The sequence below is a fragment of the Anopheles funestus genome, chromosome 2RL, assembly GCF_943734845.2.
Source record: "Anopheles funestus chromosome 2RL, idAnoFuneDA-416_04, whole genome shotgun sequence".
Lineage (NCBI taxonomy): Eukaryota > Metazoa > Arthropoda > Insecta > Diptera > Culicidae > Anopheles > Anopheles funestus.
In genome coordinates, this window is record NC_064598.1 from 58009603 (window position 1) to 58028887 (window position 19285).

The 19285-nt window shown below is 39.8% G+C and overlaps 3 protein-coding genes across 4 annotated transcripts; 2 read left to right on the top strand and 1 right to left on the bottom strand.

The window, feature by feature from the left end:
• Positions 1-330: 330 nt before the first annotated feature.
• On the bottom strand, positions 331-4108 carry LOC125762962 (armadillo-like helical domain-containing protein 3). The gene is made up of 6 exons (XM_049425626.1): positions 3189-4108; positions 2967-3128; positions 2680-2892; positions 2365-2585; positions 1048-1280; positions 331-967 (listed from the first exon to the last, which is right to left on the bottom strand). The coding sequence occupies exons 1-6, from the start codon at positions 3935-3937 to the stop codon at positions 413-415; spliced, it is 2133 nt and encodes a 710-aa protein (XP_049281583.1). The 5' UTR covers positions 3938-4108; the 3' UTR covers positions 331-412.
• A 202-nt stretch (positions 4109-4310) lies between these two features.
• Positions 4311-7186, top strand: LOC125762961 (GRIP and coiled-coil domain-containing protein 1). Of its 2 annotated transcripts, none has more exons than XM_049425623.1 (3): positions 4311-4898; positions 4963-5136; positions 5226-7186. In XM_049425623.1, exons 1-3 carry the CDS (start codon positions 4802-4804, stop codon positions 7130-7132), a joined length of 2178 nt encoding a protein of 725 aa, XP_049281580.1. In that variant the 5' UTR covers positions 4311-4801; the 3' UTR covers positions 7133-7186. The 2 variants fall into 2 exon arrangements, with proteins under 2 accessions (XP_049281580.1, XP_049281581.1); XM_049425624.1 differs by having other exon boundaries at positions 4311-4856.
• Positions 7187-11524: 4338 nt separating this feature from the next.
• Positions 11525-17708, top strand: LOC125762958 (transforming acidic coiled-coil-containing protein 1). The gene is made up of 10 exons (XM_049425621.1): positions 11525-11657; positions 11966-12054; positions 12136-12642; positions 13776-14662; positions 14721-14806; positions 14873-14938; positions 15407-15511; positions 15689-15850; positions 15919-16068; positions 16954-17708. Exons 2-10 carry the CDS (start codon positions 11994-11996, stop codon positions 17132-17134), a joined length of 2205 nt encoding a protein of 734 aa, XP_049281578.1. The 5' UTR covers positions 11525-11657; positions 11966-11993; the 3' UTR covers positions 17135-17708.
• The last annotated feature ends 1577 nt before the right edge of the window (positions 17709-19285 follow it).

Sequence of the window (19285 nt, forward strand, 5' to 3'; positions counted from 1 at the left end):
TTAAAATTGGTTTGTTCAAAACAAAGTGGCAAACTATGGTATCATTAATTGAGCCTTCAGTGCTTATCAAAAATGCTAGGAGTAGTTGAACTGAACCGTCGAACTAGCGCGAATGTTCATTTTGTATTTTACATTCATATTGATTGGCCTCTTTAGTCAAACATTTTTTTCAGGGAATTTGCTAATCCCTTTTAATAAGATTGTTGATGGTATTCAGTTTACTTTGATGTAACATTTCTTAAACAAATTAGGTGACGACTTTTTGAAACGATACGTTTTTTTTCTTTCTTCAACTATCAATATGCTACTTATTTATATACGTTGTATTGCTTATGTTGAAAGCAGATATTTGTTTTATTTGCTGTCATACAGATTTAAACTAAGCATTACTGCAATGAATCGCCGATCGTTTTCAACTGGGGGAATGCGTCATTCCAACTTCTGGTCCGTCGGTGGTACTTGGTCCATCCGTCATAGCACCACACAAACATTCAACAAATGTACCTTTGTTACTTTCCTTTACTAAATAGTAAACCGTTTTCCTGGTATCGACCATTACTTCCTTCATAAGGTTGGCAAAAAAAAATTCATGCTTCGGACGCTCACTATATCGTTCATATTGATCAAGACTATCCTGAAGCTTCAGTGTAAGATCATAGTTTTTCTGAATTTGTTCTAGTATTTGCTGTTCAGTAGGTGTCGATAAGCTTTGACTAGCCAGCCATTCTTTAATTTTCATCTGAAAGTGTTTGATGATTGCCAATATGTTGGAAAGTGCATGCAAAAGTCGAATCGAATCGTCTTTGTAATCGCAGTCTTGTATTGAAGCATATCTTAGTACCATTGCATGCAATTCACAGAACACCTTTTCCTCTCGATTCAACTCGTAATAAAGTTCATCATAGCTGTTAGTTGTAGCGAGAAAAGTGTCCCCATATGTGATGAAAAGATTAAAAATATTTATAACCTAAAACGACAAAATCGGCATACATTAACGAAGGCAATTAACAAGTAACTCTGCGTCCAGTTGCGCTTTTTAATTCTTACCTGTAATGCTAACTCGAAAATGTTACATCTCTTCATAAGATTTTGTTCTTGGTAAATGAGAAATTTTAACAAACTTATCATTGCCGTCCATAATTCTTTCCAGTGATATGCAATTCTTACGCGGCATCTTTTTTGGTATATAATTACGCGATGTATTATACCAATACACAAAAGATACAGCTCTATTGGGAATTTTTTTAGCAAATGCGACACAATAAACTCCACTAAAAGATCTGCGAAAGATTTGAAAAAAAAGGAAAATAACTTATTAAATATTATACATTAAAACAACCTACAAACATACAGCGTGTGTATCGTTTTCTTTATCTTTTAACTGAATGAATTATTGGCGCACATCATTGTAGCTGCTAAGCTCACGGAATGGTTTATTACTGCAGTGGTTTGAACAATTTTGTAAACATTGAAAATGCGACACACTATCAATCAATTTTATCGAATTAAACACCTAATATGGTAGATTAACTTTATCATAGTTGCGAAATCACCACACAGCAAACTTTGTGTAAACATTTAAATGTTTACTACGTTTAATTATTATTAACATATAAATGCTTCTGTTATTGTTTACTTTAGTGTTAGTGTTAGTTTCCAATACCAATAATATACCAATAATATACCAATAATATATATTCATTATATCTTTGGAGATAAACATTAGCGATACAAAATTATATGAGCTACTTTAGTTACAATGCTTGTATGACAACTATAGATAAATAAACAAGCAAAACGCATGGAACACGGATATTAATAAAGCTAGTTTAACATCCACGGAAATAGAACGAGTTGGACCGTCAGCTTTCAAGTAGAATAAACCTAAACCTCTTAGTGTAGTTCTTTCAAAAGCTTCGAGTATACCCCTACTCAAGGTAAGGCCTCGATGTCTCCATCAATCCAGTAAGATAAACCTCTTCCAAATTTCTATGATCGCCTGGACTATCGATTCCGCTCAAGTGAAGTTTTGTGGTCCGCTGGTAAAATTGTTTGAAACAACGTTAACAACGTTAACCTTACACATTCGGAAAGTGTGACGCGAGTACAAAGTGAAACGCGAAGTAAAACATGTATGCGCGATCACATTACAATTCTATAAAATTAGTTACGCTAGAATAACTAAAGCTACGTTTTTAAATCATAAAAAAAAGTTTAAACAACAAAAAACAGGTCACGCTGATCGTCTGATGCCGTAAAAAAGGATACGACCAATGTCGGCCAAAAAAACAAACTCACCCGATGATTAAATTGATTTGGAATAATAAACTTCACAGAAAACATCTTAAAACACTATTCACTTACCGAGCAAGGTGGTAGCCAAGGGTTGTGGTTTAGAAACTTTTTCTGACGTTAGCTTTCTGTGTCGCATATGTGCTCGATGTAAAGAAACTTTGAAAGTAAGATTATTGTCATGCATCATAGAGTTCGCATACTGATCCTCAGCAATGCATGTCAAAATAAGCAAGCAAAGTTTCAAATTAATTGCACTCAACTCGCTTTTATGATCTTGCATCACGATCGAGCTGCAAACAACAACATAAGAAAACGATTATATTAAAAGTTGGACGTATTCTTCGTCAAAACTATAACCGATCAATACGTTAATAAACTTCTTACCAGTATTGAAATAAGGCTACGAACAGATTAGTTGAATATTGTGACGCATCTAGGATAGCTGCCGCCGATAAATCGGGAGTTCCGTCATTTATATTTAACGTATTGCATGGCGAAGGCGGAGTGGAATCTGCTTGCGTATGTGCTAGGGTAGTTATGAAATTCCTGTTCAGATGAATTGCTTCATACAGTGCCAGAAGGAGTGCGTTGTTTGCCCTGAAAATTGAAAAAAAGAAGATAAACATGACCATATTTTATCGAAAGGATTATTAAAGTTTCCTAATACATACCGGATCTGTTGGCTTCTATAGCACAAATCGTCGGAAATAAACATGTTTCCAACTATACTCGATAACGATGAGAACCAGGATGATGACGTTGGAAGCTCTGTCAGACTCAGCAGATGCTGCTTGCAAAACATTGTCAGTACGCACGATATCACTTGTCCATAACTGCAATTTAATGAATTCAATTGCTTTACTTAGTTTGAAAACATAATGTCAAGAACCTACCCGTTCAATGCAAACTCGTCTGCTAATAGGGACAGTTCTACCACAAACGGATTGCTTCCTTCATGTTTTCGATAATTAACCAAAATCGTTAGCAGCGTAACCACATCGTGACCATGTAGGTTCCGCAGACTGGAATCGCTTAACATGTTTTTAAATACTTCAAACATATTTTGTCCGATGATGAACTCTATGAGGCAATTTTCGTTAACGTTATCCATGCCGGTAGCAATAATAAGCAGAATCTTTAAACAGAGATCTTTTGGACGATCAGAGGGAATGTTGCTCGACAATATTTCGTACAGTTGTTTCATTAATTCGCGCATATCATCCACTATCTCACTTATAGTAATAAACGAAGCAGGTATGCAACCTGGTCCAACACCGCTGTTGGTATCACTGCCGTTGCCACCAGCACTAGGCATTGCCAGTTTGCGGAACAGCACATGAATGAAAACACCTATCGTTTGTAATGCATTGTGTATGCGCTTGGGACTGCCGGTTGACAGAATGTTTATGCATTCTGAGAAAAATTGTTGTATATTGTGTTTAGCGCAACTGTACTGTTCCGGAGCGAGCTTGTATAATTCACATTCCAGCGTATCCATGTTCGGCTGCAGCAGAAAAAACTCCTCCCAAAACTGAGCATTCTGCCTTCTGGGGTCTTCACCTCGACACAATAGTTCGTAGATGTGGACCACCTTTTCCTTTGGTCGTTTCGTACCCGAACCAGATCGTTTCCTAGAGGCCATCGCAACTGGTGTCTACGTGGTTGATTTATTTATATTAGATATTTTAACGTAAACGGTTCCTCTGTTTTCTATCTATTTTATCTCTAGGTGAACTACGTTTCCGTACAATTTGTTGATTACGTTTCAAGGTGACTACAGCTGCGGCTGTTCATAGCCGTTTGACAAATGATCATTTGTCATTGAACACATGCCAGGTTGTAATTTTAACTTAATTACGGCAGCCATTTTAGTTGGAACTTTTGAAAAGAGACCAGATGATTTTACAGCCTTTCCAACATGCACACGCACATTCTTCTAAAAATCTAATGAGACGAGATATATACAGAAGATGCGAAATTGAAGTAAGTCTGCGATTATTTGTTTTAGTCTTGAAATTCACAAACAGTGTGACCAGAACTACCGATTTATCTGTATTCCTACCGATTTTTGATTAGCCTACCGATTCACAGACGAGCATCCTGAAACTACCGATTTTTCAAGAATCCTACCGAAAATCACAGATTTTTCTTAATATTACTGAAGAAGTCATAAATGTCAAGAATGAATTGTGTACAGTCAATAAAAAACTACAATTTTCTTCCGAGTTTTGGCTCTTTTTGTGCCGCTGAAAACGACAAAATTCACAGCAGTTCAACATTTCCATTTTCCCTGCGAACCCCCCCCCCCCCCCCCCCGGTCACACGTATTAGCTGAAGAGAACATGAGCTGAACAGAATTAGGATCATACCGATAACTACCGATAAATTTTTTGCCTTCCTACCGATAACGAGGAAAACAATCTGGCCACACTGATGATGACATTTCTTTTCCTAACATTTAATACAATATATTCATGCTTGTACGTACCTCTCAGTTTCTGCATATATGTGGCACATACAATACTGGGGATATGTAGGTTTAATTGTTCGGTATACCTACGGTAATAATATCCATAATTTGCTGTATTGTTTACGTGCTGAAAGTAATAAAGTAATAGTTTTACAATTGTTATACGGAATATTCGGATATTGCTTCGTTATTTCCAGTTATTTATGTAATTTGTGGAACTAAGCGCTTCGAGCCTCTATCGGGTACTTTTGAAGAAAATATATCTATCATCATGGAGAAAAGAAATCATGAAATGCACAGATTGAAAGAATATGAATCAATCATTAGCTCCCAAAAAGAACATATTAATCGTTATGAAAGTCGGCTAAAGGGTGAGTTGTATTCACAGATGTGTGTTATACGAAATATTTTTAGTCCCATGATGTTACCGTCCAACAATCAACAATATTTTGTTTTCCAGACATTATCGTAGCATATAAAGGTTTAGCCAAGGAAAAGGCAGCACTAGAGCAATCTTTACAGACATTGAGCACGGAAGGTGATGATGGAGCAGGCAAAGTATCTTTCAGCTTGAAAAACAATGAACAGTCCGACGCTAAACTACTAGTACCTTCTGCACCGATCGAAGGACAAGTCCAAAAACTAATGCAAAATCTCGCAACTCTCACTGCTGAACGAAACCGTATCGAAGAAGTGTTGAAAAGTGACAGAAATCAGCTTCGTCAACAATTAGCTAACAAAGATGCGACGATAGAGGAATTAACGCGGCGAATCAGGATACTAGAAAACCAATCTCAGCCTGACACAAGCGCTTCGTTTGATAGTGGTATTGCGGAACGTTTGCCAAATGGTGGAAAGTATGAGGATCAGTCTTTAAAAATAAGAGAGCTAAAGAAACTTTTAGACGATGAACGTAATTTGAACGAACAGTTGGAGTTACAATTGGGTAATCTAAAGACGCAATTTTTGCTCACCATCCCGGATCGGCAGGCAGAACAGAAGAAACGTGCAGAAGAAAAGAACCACAGTTCCATGCACAGTAACATTGAAAAGAGCTCAAACAATTCGATGAATTTAAAAGAATCTTTGCAAGATTTGCAAAGGGAAATGAATAATTTAAAGAAACAGTATGCCATTGCTGTGTCCGATGAAAAGCAACGGGTATGTTTGGCGGAAGAAAGCAGTAAACGTTTAAGAGAGATTCACGAAGAACGTGTGGCAAATTTTGAATCCCGCATACGGGAGCTCAGTGAAATGGTAGGTAAGTATGATCGTTTGAAAGAGCAGGACAAAGCACATATTTTACAACTTAAAAACACCATTGCTCACCTTAAAACGAAGTATGTAGAAGAACAGAACAGCTTACCTTGCGATAATTTTGATCGCGAATCCATAGAAGATGGATATGGAACTCGCCAAGAGCTGTTCGAACTCCATCTAGCAGAGAGTTCTGACAAAACAGATTTAAATTTTCCATCCAACGTGGTTGTCCATGACCAGCATTTGGATGCTCAAAATGAGCTGGAAAATTATAAATGGCGTTACGAACAGGCAATGGGTGAAAACCAACGACTGAAAAAGGAATTGCTTTTGTGTCAAGAATGTGTAGCGCAACTGAAGCAAAAACTTGATTCACAGAAGCAATCCACTGCCCAGCTGGAATCTAAGTTGCAGCAAAAATTAGCCGATCAGCAGATGGCTTTTAAAAACGAGTCCGCCAAACATTCTGATGCCTTGCATGCCATGCAAGCGTCCTTCGAGAGACAAATCGGACATCTTCAAGATTCATTACAAAAGCAGCGCGAACGTTCACTTGCCGTTATGGACGAGAAGGATGAAGAGATTAAAACACTACGAACGTCACTGGAAATTATTTCACTATCTTCGTCTTCTATCCGGCAACAGGATTCCAGTAGTGATGCTATGAACAACGTGAAAGAAGATCGCATTAATCGTTGGAATAGCAGCCATGATTCTTCTCCAATGTTAACATCATTCACTTCGTCAGTTGATGAACACCAACACATTCTTCATTATGCACAGGAAATTGCACGCAAAGACGTCGAAATTAGTTCGCTTCGTACATCAAAGAACATGTCGGAGGTTACTCTTCGGAAGCTTGCACAGGAAAAGATAATGATTGAGGAAAGATATAAAGAGCAAATAGCTCACATGGAACGAGACATTGAACGCTTGCGTAACAATAACCAGCTGGAAGGATCAAACCTCGAGTACTTGAAAAATGTGGTGCTCAGCTTCCTTTTAACGCGAGACATTGACAGTAAGAAACATATGACCAATGCGATAGCAGCAGTCTTAAAGTTTGATACCAATGAAATACAAGCTGTTAATAATATCAAACATTAGCTAGTTAAATTGGAATAAATGTTACAGCTAACAGTAACTTTATCTAAAAGATGATATTTAATCGTTTAAAGGTTTTTAATACATCGGAAAAATCGAATCAGTCCATCTTGTCTTCAGTTCTTCATCGCTAATGTGTCTTCTCTCTTTGGTAACTATGTATTAATGTTTAGAAGTTCCGAGGGAGGAATCCTTATTTTATTTTCACTCCTTATTGAGGAATGTCTCGGCCCCGGAATATTCTTTTTCCTTCCTTCCTTCTTCCTAATCAATGGTAGTATCGGTCCAAGACTCGTCTCCCTTCCTTCTAGCGTTGGGCTGGGTTAGTCTTCTCGTGAAGTAAATGTTCAGATGTCTATTGAACAAAACAAGATTTGTTTTAAAATATATGTTATAATTTAAATAATATATTTACAAAGCAAATTCCTCTTAAACAGTTCCTAGAACAGTGCTTAGAATCTTGTTGAAAGAAAAAACAAAACATTAAATACAAAAACAATGACAAAAATCTTTTTAGCTTTAACGCGTGTACTTAAGTTCAGCTCGACGATGCAGGAAAAAAAGCTGTATGGCCGAACTCACACGTGACGCCCACGCCCTGCCCACGTCCACAAGTAACTTCGTAGAAAGCCGAAACAAACCCTCTATGCTTACTGCACGCTTAAGCAAAACAACGCTTTACCGAGTGCTACCCCGAATGCAGCGTACGTGGTATTCTAATGCGGATCGCAGGTATAATTTCCGGTCTTCAAATACTCAGACGCAATAAAAACGGAATATTACACCCATGCTCCCCGGGACGAACGTTCGTATAAGGCGGTCATCCGAGGCTTACCATGGCTGGCCAGCAATGGATGTGGAGGAGATTGCCGACGAGCTCTGGAATCAGCACAACTTGGAGGTATTGGGTGTCTTCCACATGAAGCGGCGTGACGAGAGCATAGAGTCTAAACTCTATCTCGTCATTTTCAAGCGAGGGACGTGCTCTCTCGCCAAGCTGAGTGCTGTTCGCAGCATACGGCAAGTTATCGTTCGCTGGGAGGCATATCGGGGTGGCAAACAAGGTCTGACGCAGTGCTTTCGGTGTCAGAGCTTTGGACATGGTACCCGCCATTGTCATATGAAGCCACGATGGGCATTATGCGCAGAAGAACACGTGTCCGACTCCTGTCCAGCAGCATCCCAGACGGTTCAGACGCAGTCCGACTCCAGCAGCAGCCCAGACGCAGTTCAAGTGTGTGAACTGCAATGGTGACCACCGTGCTAGCGATCCATCGTGCCCTCGCAGTGCACAGTATAAAGAAATGCGGCAACAGGTTTTCAACCGGCTTCGCAATCTTAAGCAGCAGCCCTAGAAGCAAAAACAGCTGAAACAGCCCCAGCTTCAACAGCAGCCAGCTCCAGGACGGTCTGTTAAGACCTACGCCATGGTAAGTGCATCGGCTCCTGCATCGACCCCGCCCTCTGCATTATGCAGTACCGTGACGTCGCAGCGATCTTCTACTCCAGCCACTTCACCAGGTTTCCAGGTGAATCTGGCTCAGCGCCTGAAGATCGCCCGTGAAGCAGTAACCACACCCGATATCTCCACGGAGGATGATGCTGCATCTTTTATGCAGTTGATGAACATCGTCAAAAAGTATGTTCCACTCATCAGAGCTTGCCGCTCTATTGAGGTAAAACTCGTTGTCCTTGTTGACCTCATTGCTTAGTTCATTCACTAGTCTGCGTTTGGTCACCTGGAATGCTCAGTCCGTCAGCGCTAAGCAGATCCCCCTCGCTGACTTCTTGAATCGACACAACATCGATGTAGCGTTGGTTGTAGATACTCACCTGAAGCCAAACCTAAGTTTCTATCTCGGAAAGTACACCATCCATCGGCTCGACAGATCTAACCATCGCAGTGGTGGTGTTGCGATCGCTGTTCGAATCCAGCACACGCTACTTAAGCACTTCAACCTTTCCGTTATCGAGGCAATCGGTATTCAGCTCTCCATCAGCTCTGGATTATTGAACCTCATCGCAGCATACTGTCCACGCCAATGCTACCGCTCTATTACTGCTGTTTTCCGGCGAGACTTACATACCATCACAACTAGTTCTACACGCACAGTAATAGGTAGCGATCTTAATGCACGCCATCAGCAATGGAATAACCTGCGAAGTAATACTAACGGCAACTCTACAGCAGCTGTCTCCCAACATGGTAACTTCATCGTTGAGTTCCCTGACAAGCCTACGTACATATTGATATTCTACCATCGATTTGTTCCTGACGAACATAATGATCAGTAAACCTGTCAACATCGACGAGCTAAATTCGGATCACTTTCCTGTGTTTACAGAAGTGGACCTTAAAACCACCATTGTCGTAAGAACTATCATGAACTATCATCGCTACCAGCAACGTTGAACCAACTCAAACCGGCATCGAATCAGCAATAGCCAGACTCGAAGGTGCTATTTTATCTGCAGAAGCTGAATGTGTGCCAGAGGTGAGTTTACGCGAGGAGGTGCTCATCTTGGATGATGGCACTCGATGGTTCATTTCTCATCGTAATCAGCTTAGGAGACAATACCAGCGCAACACCTTTCCCGCGTCATCCACGAGCGTGTCCTTTGCATAAGGAATGACAAATTCAACGAGATGGTTCATAAGTTGAAACCCAATTCAAGCACCTTTTGGAAGGTTGCGAAAGTGCTTCGTAAGAAGTCTAGACCTGTTTCTACATCAGCGAACTCGATCATGTTCGCTTTTGAAGAAAAATCCAACGCTCTTGCTCATGAGTTTGCAGAAGCTCATAAAATTGCACTATCCATGCCCAGTCCTTTAGATGCTACTGTCGCCGCCACTATTGAACTACTTGAAAGATTGCAGCCATCCCTTCCATCAGAAGCTGGTATCACCAAAAAAGATCTCGAAAATGCACTGACAAGCTTGAAAAACATGAAGGCTCCGGGATTTGATGGCATCTTCAACATACTCATCAAACGCCTTCACCATCGAACCCTCGATTTGCTTGTGAACATATTCAACTGCTGCCTGGAACTTCAGTATTTGCCAAAGGCTTGGAAATGTGCAAAGGTCTTTCCTATACTCAAACCTGGAAAAGGCCAGCTATCGACCGATTAGCCTGCTCTGCGCGCTTGGAAAATTGTTCGAGAAAATCTGGAGACTGCGTGGTGCAGTTGAGAATCTCCAGTTCCTACCACCTGAGCAGTTTGGTTTCCGAACGGGCCACTCCACCACACATCAATTACTCCGGCTGAAGAAAACCATCCACAGCAACACCCGAGTCTCCAAGTCTACTGCTGTAGTCCTCTTGGATGTTGAGAAGGCGTTCGACAATGTATACATTGTGCCATATATGGCACGATGGGCTTGTCCAGAAGCTATGCATGTCACAACTTCCAACACATCTGGTGAAACTCCTGCAAAGCTACCTGTCGGACAGGACATTCCGTGTTGTCCTAGGCGCCACTGCGTCTACTACCACCAACAGCAGGAGTTCCTCAAGGCAGCGTTCTGGGGCCTCTTCTTTATCTGCTGTTCACAGCTGACTTTCCATGTTTACCAAATGCAAATGGAGTTATTTCTCTATGCGGATGATACTGCCATAGCGGCACGCGAAAGATCTCTTAACTGTATCAGGTTAAATGCTCAGCGTTCTCTTCAAAGTGGGTATTTATAAGGAGATGTATTAATAGCATTTGTATACCGATGAAGGCCACACATACAGTGATGTTATTGTTGACGATCAATGTGAGTGCAGTAGGTGCCCACAATAATTGTAAAGTATTGAGTGGAACTTCGGCCAAGAATGTGGCGTGTCGTCGTTCTTCTGGATCCTGCACATTACTCTATGCATTTACCGCTTATGTGATCATCAGTGTTCTGATTGTGGCAACGATATAAATACGGATGTAAACATTTGCCATTCACCAACACACATGAACAAACGGATGGGATTTGACAACTGGGGTCGATCCTCTTTTTCCTACCAAATGTTCTACATGACCACTTTGGTTCTCTTGAAGAAGCCATCAAATATGTCTCCGAATGGAAGATTAGAATCAACGCATCCAAAACACAAGCTATGATCATCTCGCATCGACCTTTTCCGAAGCTCCTCAAACCATCGGGTCACTAGCTCTTAATGCAAGGAACATCGATTCCTTGGCGTTCAAGGATACAGTATTTGGGAGTTACCTTCGACAACCGAAATTCAAGCCGCGTTGTAGCTATACAAATGCATTGGATTTTAGATTAAATGATTTTTTTTGTCTAGTTGCTGACTGGAATTAATGTATATTTAAATTCAAACTTTTCAACAGCGTATTTAAAGGACACCTTTTTTTAGGTACCTTGAATATGACAACAGATGTCAAATAGTCATCATGGAAGAATCTTTTCAAGATGTCATAAATTGCCGAACAATAAAAACCGCTTGGGCGCGAAGTTAACGATCTTTCTCAATTCGACAAATAACTTTTGTATACGATCGGGAAAAGTATTATTATTCTTTTTGTAAGTATGTAAATGCTTTGTTTCACATTGGCTCTGAGTGCATTTAAGATATAAGCTTATTCTAAACCCTAATATGTTCATTAGCGATGGAAATGTACGATCCTTAATCTGAGAATGGCACTCAAGTCTGCGGAGGAATGCGCAGTAGGTGGTAAACATTTTTTGGTTTGCGCTGCGCATTTTGCATTGTCAATGAAATGAAAACGTACCCTGTGTGTAAAAATAAACTAATAGGACGTTTTTATACAACTTGGCAACACTTTAGTCGGAGCAAGGACAATCCAAATGTACTTATTTTCGTTTTTCAGACAATTGCAACACCGTGAAGAGTCAAAAATGGAGAGCATGGATATCTCGTACAGCGATGAGAAAATTGGAGACGTATCTGATATGATTTGTAAGTAGAAATCTTAAAGCTATTGTAAACAGAACGAATAACTAATATAATTATATCCATATTCACTTTGGCGATTGACAGGCGATGAAGAACAGCATGAATGTTCTGATCATCAAAACATTGTACTGCAACAAGTGTCCCAAGATGCCATGATCATTGAACAGGATTCCCAGCATGCTGAAAGCATTATATTAGAGCAGAAATCTGACACATCAAAAGTAAACATTCTGCCTGAGCCCAACACTAGTTTCCCAGCGGAAAATAGCAAAAACGGTTGTGATGCCAATCGATTTCCGCTCCAAGACACTAAGGATTGCAATCAGCTCAACATTATGTCTAGGAGTATCAATTCCATGGAACTCTTAAAAGGAAATCTAATGAACACACTAGAGTATTCCGGAATCTGTGGGTCGGACAAAGAAAACATGTTTGAGGAAGCACGCGAAATCCGATTAAATGAGTTTCCCACTGAAACAAAAAGTCTGCGATGTGCATTTCCATTGGACAACATTCCGGAATTTGTATCAGACTGTTCGTCTGACCAACACTCTTCGCTTCCTGAGGAACATTTTACTCCAGCTAATGAATGTGAGTATTTTATTTATTTATTTTTTGTAACATAGCTTTTGAAGGATAGTTGCGTTTTAACAGTGTGTTATTTTAGTTTTGAATTAATCATTCAGTTCCACGGTTTGAACCGATTTTGGGAAAACTGAGTGTTTACATCTCGCAAATAGTTTATTTCCACGGTTAGTTATTAGTTAATTCAACGGCATAGTTAAGTGTTATAAAATTAGAACATGGATCAGTTAGAATATCGTTCTCATCAGGGATAGTTCTCAATTTTCAATGGTGAAACCCTGGTTTTACTGATCGCACAGATTTGGCAGATTGGATTCATTTTCTTTTTGCCCCGGAATTCGATACTCGTCGAAAATAATGCTTTCGAGACTGTTATGGTGAATTGATCGTTTTGCTTTTTAATATTTGACTTGACTTAGATCTATGTTGTGAAAATTTATATCAGAACCAATATCTAAATTATCCTCAAATCTGGAACGATACATTTATCATTCGCTGTATGTTGCATCGGAACATGCCACAGCTGCTGAACGACATGGAAACTTGAAGATATTTCACTTAATATCTCATCTGAACAGTTGGTTGGGAAAAAACATTATTACACTAGATGCGAAAATGAAACGGAATCTCTCCCGAAGTTTCACAATGTTGGTAACGCATATTAATTGTGTTACAATAAATATTTGGGGCCAATTAAGCGGATTAAATTAGGTATGATTATTCAGTAAAATGTCAAATATTTTTGAGTTGCGCAAGCGATTGATAAAAATCTTGTAATTTATAATATAAGATAGGTTAGGTTTATTGGGTTTAAGTTACAACCAACTTTTCAAAGTTCGTAAAGTATTCAACCCTGCACTGCAAACGCGGCGTTGAGGGTGGTTATTGTCATTGCTCGCTCGCCCTTATGCTTCCCACGGATGGCCTACATGAGCACGACGGGAGTTGCATCGTCGTATATATACATATGCGACAGGAAGAGAGATAAAAGTGTATGACGAAAAAACTTTCGCCTTGTGAAAACTACACTACGGTATTTTAAAATTGTTGAAAACATCCACAACAGTATACGGCAGTAAGTTGTGATAAAAGTGATAAAAAATTAATGCTTGTTTCTATGTGTTTTTTTTATCTTACAGACAATTTTACGGCGGCCGATTTTGATTGTTTACTGTCTCGGGGTTGCTCGCAGCCTACTTCAGGCACGGTAAAATCAACTCTAGCTTCTACATCGTCCCCTTCAACTGCGAACCTTCCGAGAAACTCTGTGCTGGACAATTTTGACCCACTTTTACGTCGGCAAACTATTATAAAGCCAGAAAATAGAGGTTCCGTTGAACACGTCGAAGGTTCCCCATCTGGTGCTTGTCTGGCTTTAGTTAATTTACCACAACGGCAGCCAGACCTCGGAAGTACTATACCAATACCAGCATCCTATAATATCGGCGACGATCCTTCCGATCACCAGCTGGTAGACAGTACGCTACTCTTGCTAAATGCTTTAGACTCATCATCAACAACACCCCTATCGCAACATCACCCCAGTGTCAGTTTCAAGGATAACCTGCGCCAGGAAGAAACGGCTTGTTGTCTGCTTGACGCAACCATAGATCCAAATTATTACGGTAATAGGGATCATAGTGAAAGCTCGTTAGACAAAACATTAACTACAGTAGAAAACGAAATCAGCGAATCCTCAAAATCGTCGGAACGTCTTGTGTTTTCAACTAACTCGATAACACAAGAAGTTTTAGACAGTCCAAATGAGGAACAAAATGAACCATTAGTGGAAATTTCGAATTTCGATAAAGATTCTGTCCAACTGGTGGAAAGTAACACAGACGCCGAAGAATTGTCGAAATTGGATTCGGGCTTAAGCACAACACCTCGTGAAGACTTGATTGTTGAACAATTACATGAATCGCACCTCAAAGTTCCATCACCTGTAAAACAACCGGCATTAGGAGTCATTACAGAACATACAGTAGATTTAAGCAGTACTGTGATTTTCGCAGGTGTTTCTAATGTAAGTACACTTTGTAGCATCGGAGACATTTATATTGTTAATCATTATCTTCTTTAAGGCTCATAATGATTTAACGATTCATGACGGGAATATGATTGCTGAACCGAACTCTGAAAAACAGAACATTGCCGTGCAAAATATGAGGTAAATTAATGCAAAATATGCAACACGGAAACGATGATAATATGAGTTTTGCTTCATTTAACACAGTGAGGATCGATCGGTACCGAACGAGGAAGGTTATGCTGAGGTTGAAAAAAAAAGTAAAACTGAAGAGTAAGTAACAGTTACAGCTAAGTGCAGTGCAACATAATTGGAACTGAGTAGCAATAGTAACGTAACAATATTGTGCAACGTTACTGTACGCTCTGTACGAAGGGCCGTGTTCGGATACGATGTAACTCAGGATTATTTTTAACGAACTTTTCCCTTTGGTCTCTTCATTGCAACTAACTATACATTTATTAGTAGTGCGTTTACGCACCTCCTATCCTGATACTATCGGGTGCGCTCACCACTACTAACTATTAACCGGTTCTACCGGCAGTAATGCGGTTTGCATAACGCAAGGCGGAACAGTTACATTTTTTCGTGCACTGAAAAGTACTTCTCTATGTTATCCAAACGATGGATCCGTTTGTCGTTTGTTTACGATCAATTATAGTTTTAGTTTGTTATGCAACACAAACATTTATAACAAAATGGATTAAGACAATTAACATTGTACACGCTTTATCGTTCCAGAGTAAATATTGCAGATATAGAGAAAAAGATGCATGACGTTGAACTCAGAGAAGAAAGCATGTTAAAGCGGATCACAGAAAAAGATAAAACAATTTCCAAAATGAGGTAAATATTTCCATCATCACAATATTGGGTGTTCAGAGTACATTTTTAAAATTATAACAGGTATATATTCAAGTAAAAGTAATTGATTCGCTTTGTAGTTACTTATTTTTCAAACATTACAATATAAACGTAGATTACCCATTGTTGATCCATTTCTAATTCAAATATATTTGATAGCAACGTGGTTGAGGCATACGAGCGAACTATAGCTGAGTTGATATCGGAAAAAGAAATTTTAATCCGCAATCACGAAGTTGAATGCGAAAGTCTTAAGCAAGACAATGAAATCAACGCACAACATTTGGAATCTTTGGAGAAAACCTTTTCAAACTTATATGCGTAAGTATTCGTAGTGATTCTCTAACAAATGTGTTATTTAATGAAAATATTTACTTTTACTATCGTAGGAAATATGAGCGTATGAAAAAGAGCGCAATAAAATATAAAGAAAATGAAGATAAGCTTTTAGAAAAGGTTTTGAAACTTGAAGAATGCCTTAGAGCGCAAGAGCAGCGGTATGAAAAAATGAAAGGTCATGCTATGAGTCAACTGGAAATGTAAGTTAAAAGTTTTTTTTTTATTTTTCTTATCTAAAAATAGCGTTGTACGAATTTTTATTTCTTTTTTGGTTGTAATTTGCTCTATCTCTGTATTTGTAATTACTATCTGTAATTAACTTTTGTCAAGTCATCAAATTACATCAACAATATCCACTCAAAATAGCCATCATTTACATCGATCACAGATTCAATCCTGATTCAGAACCTCGAACAAGCTGATGCTACCAGTTTCCGTAAGAAGGGCCTCTAAAATTATTTATTTTTTTTCCATTAGCTGGAGTGTTACACTAAATGCGATTGGTTGCTTTTTAACTGTACCCGATACAACATAATTTATAGAATCAAGATCTGGGGAGTTTTGAGGCCAAATATTTGGACTGGTGAAGTCGTAGAAATTTTCCGACAACCATTTTTGACTGTTCAAAGAGGTATGGTTAGATAGCGGTATGCAAGTCATTCGCTAGTTTACGCCTAGTTGCTTTATTATATTCAGGGAGCGTTGGAAAACAATAAACATATCCTTATTTTGATGACCGGCGCAAATCATCTTCATGCAAGTTATTCACTGCCATGATCCAGACTGTTTCCAATCATTTATCCTTTCTGGCATCTTGTCAATCAAATAAGGGTTTAGACATTCAAATGTCGAGTAGCCTGTGTTAACACCTCTAACCTGCAGAAAAATATAATCAATTATGAAAATGTCAAATTTTTACCCAGAACACTACGAATATATGTTCACAATTATGTTCAGTAATTAATTTAAAGGTGTGTTTGACAATGTTTTTAGCTTGTCCGTTATTGAAATATTACCGAAATGTATTGTATCTCAAAAGCAGCAATCTAATGACTTCCTTGTATACTTTTCACTTTCTATTACAGTGCAAACACCAAAATTGATGAAGCTCTCCGCAACCATTCCCAGGAATCAGCAAAGTTAAAAGCTCAGATAAAGAAAGAGGAACTGTATCGAATTTCGATCAACGAGCAGTTGATTCAAAAATCAAAAGAAAATGAAGAGTTGGTTAAGATATGCGACGAGCTAATCAGTGAAACCAATTGAAAGATATTTACTATTAGCATGGATTAAATTTTCCCAAATCCACTTAAATGCGCTTCATGAAATGAACAGCAAATGTAGAGAAAAAGATTCAGTGTTTCTTTTCTCCATCAGCCATTGTATGAAATGAAAGAGAGTCGTAGTTGTTCGCTTTGGTAGTAGTTTCGCGCGTCAAGTACTAATTTGTTGCACATCTTTCAACAAGTTTGAACATTTGTATCCATGTCTGATTTATGAAAACGAAGTGACAAATATTGTTATTTTTTTTTCATTCTCGTTTTCAACAACAGAAATGTTGCTCTCTATTTCAATTTATTCTTAACTACAATCGTAACAAACAAAATTTGTATTAACAAAAAACCCATCTGTCATTTAAAAACATCCCGAGATATAAAATATTATCTATTCGTTAACCAACTATAAACGACAAACGCACTATTTCCAACAAATGTTCGCCTAATATTTTTCGATACCAATGTAATAAACTTGCATAACTACTGTTAGAGATCTACTGTAAAAATATGAAAAACGCATATATTAATAAATAACTACGCAGCTATTATCGTACGAAGATAAATCGTTTTGAATAAACTCTGGAGGAATTCTAGATCCTGATAATTATGTATTTTTAGAAGAAAAGGGAAAACGTTTGAAGTTCAAAGGACGACGTTAAATTTAAATTTAATTTTGTATTTTCTTACCGCAAAACTGCATGTCTTCTTCATCTTTTATGGCCTGCTCACGGTCGAGCACGTCGCGTAGACATGGCCTGGTCGCCAATCCGTTTCCAGGAAACTCGGTCCAGGGCTGCAGTCCTCCATCTACGGCTGCATCCGATCTCCGACAGGTTTGACTCCACCTGATCCAGCCAATGAGCTCGCTGTGCTCCTCTCCGCCTCGCGCTGAACGGATCGCTGACGAACACCTTCCTGGTGGTGCATGAGTCCGACATCCTCATCACGTGCTCCAGCCATCGTATCCTTCCTGCTTTGACCACCGTCAGGATATCTGCACCGCCAAACAGCTCAGCTTGCTCGTGGTTCATCCTCCTTCACCACACGCCCTGGTCGCACACACCACCTTAAGATAGTCCTTAGCACACGCCGTTCGAAAATAGCGAGTGCATTGGCGTCCTCCGTTAGCATAGTCCAGGACTAGTACCCGTAGAGGATTACCGGACATATCAGTGTGCAATATTTCGTGCATTTCGTGTATTGCTGGAGCCTTCTGGATCGCAGGAGTTTGTCGAGCCCGTAGTAGGCACGATTTCCCTGAACAATGCGCCTTTGCCCTGAACATTTCGCTGCTCCTGTTGCTGTCCGAAGTTACGATCTTACCAAGGTAGCAGAATTCCTCTAACACCTCGAGATCGTCGCCGTCAACTGATACTCTGCTCCCGAGTCGGGTTCTATCACGGTCAGAGCCACCGGCAAACAGGCACTTTGTGTTCGTCGCATTGATCCTCAACCCAATTCTGTCAGCCTCGCGTTTCAGTCGGGTGTACGCGTCGCACACCGCCGCAGATGTCCGTCCGATAATGTCGATGTCATCCGCGAAGCCGAGAAATTGGAGAGAACGGGTGAAAATCGTGCCCCGGATGTCGAAGCCCGCGCTTCGCATGACACCTTCCAGAGCAATGTTAAACAGCAAACAGGAGAGTCCGTCCCCTTGCCTCAGACCCCGGTGAGATTCGAACGATTCCGACAGCATGTTCGATACTCTCACCTTGCACTGCACCCCATCCATCGTGACCTTCAACAGCCGTAGTAGCTTCCCTGGGAATCCGTACTGCTGCATGGTGTTCCATAGTTCGGTCCGATCTATGGTATTGTGGCCGCCTTAAGCTCAATGAACAGGTGTTGCGTAGGGATCTAATGTTCTCGGCACTTCTGGAGGATCTGCCGTAGAGTAAAGATTTGGTCGGTGGTCGATTTGCCTCCAACGAATCCAGCTTAGTAGCTTTCGACGAAATCTGTGACAAGGGGCGCAAGTCTGCAGAAAAGTGTTTGCGACATCATCTTATAGGCAGCATTCAGGACTATGATGGCTCGGAAGTTAGCTCAGTCCAGTCTGACGCCCTTTTTGTACACAGATGTTGCATGACGCCCAGCTTCCACTCGTTCGGTTGATTTTCCTGGTCCCAAATCCTTACAT

Excerpts from the sequence above, each read along its gene's own strand:
- LOC125762962 (XM_049425626.1), bottom strand. The coding sequence starts at position 3,937 with ATGGCCTCTAGGAAACGATCTGGTTCGGGTACGAAACGACCAAAGGAA. Across the intron at positions 3,129-3,188 it reads GACGAGTTTGCATTGAACGG|TTATGGACAAGTGATATCGT; the intron begins GTAGGTTCTTGA and ends ATTAAATTGCAG. Across the intron at positions 1,281-2,364 it reads CTTGGCTACCACCTTGCTCG|ATCTTTTAGTGGAGTTTATT; the intron begins GTAAGTGAATAG and ends AATCTTTCGCAG.
- LOC125762961 (XM_049425623.1), top strand. The coding sequence starts at position 4,802 with ATGTGGCACATACAATACTGGGGATATGTAGGTTTAATTGTTCGGTAT. Across the intron at positions 4,899-4,962 it reads GTATTGTTTACGTGCTGAAA|TTATTTATGTAATTTGTGGA; the intron begins GTAATAAAGTAA and ends CGTTATTTCCAG. Across the intron at positions 5,137-5,225 it reads TTATGAAAGTCGGCTAAAGG|ACATTATCGTAGCATATAAA; the intron begins GTGAGTTGTATT and ends TTTGTTTTCCAG.
- LOC125762958 (XM_049425621.1), top strand. The coding sequence starts at position 11,994 with ATGGAGAGCATGGATATCTCGTACAGCGATGAGAAAATTGGAGACGTA. Across the intron at positions 12,643-13,775 it reads TTTTACTCCAGCTAATGAAT|ACAATTTTACGGCGGCCGAT; the intron begins GTGAGTATTTTA and ends TTTATCTTACAG. Across the intron at positions 14,807-14,872 it reads ATTGCCGTGCAAAATATGAG|TGAGGATCGATCGGTACCGA; the intron begins GTAAATTAATGC and ends CATTTAACACAG.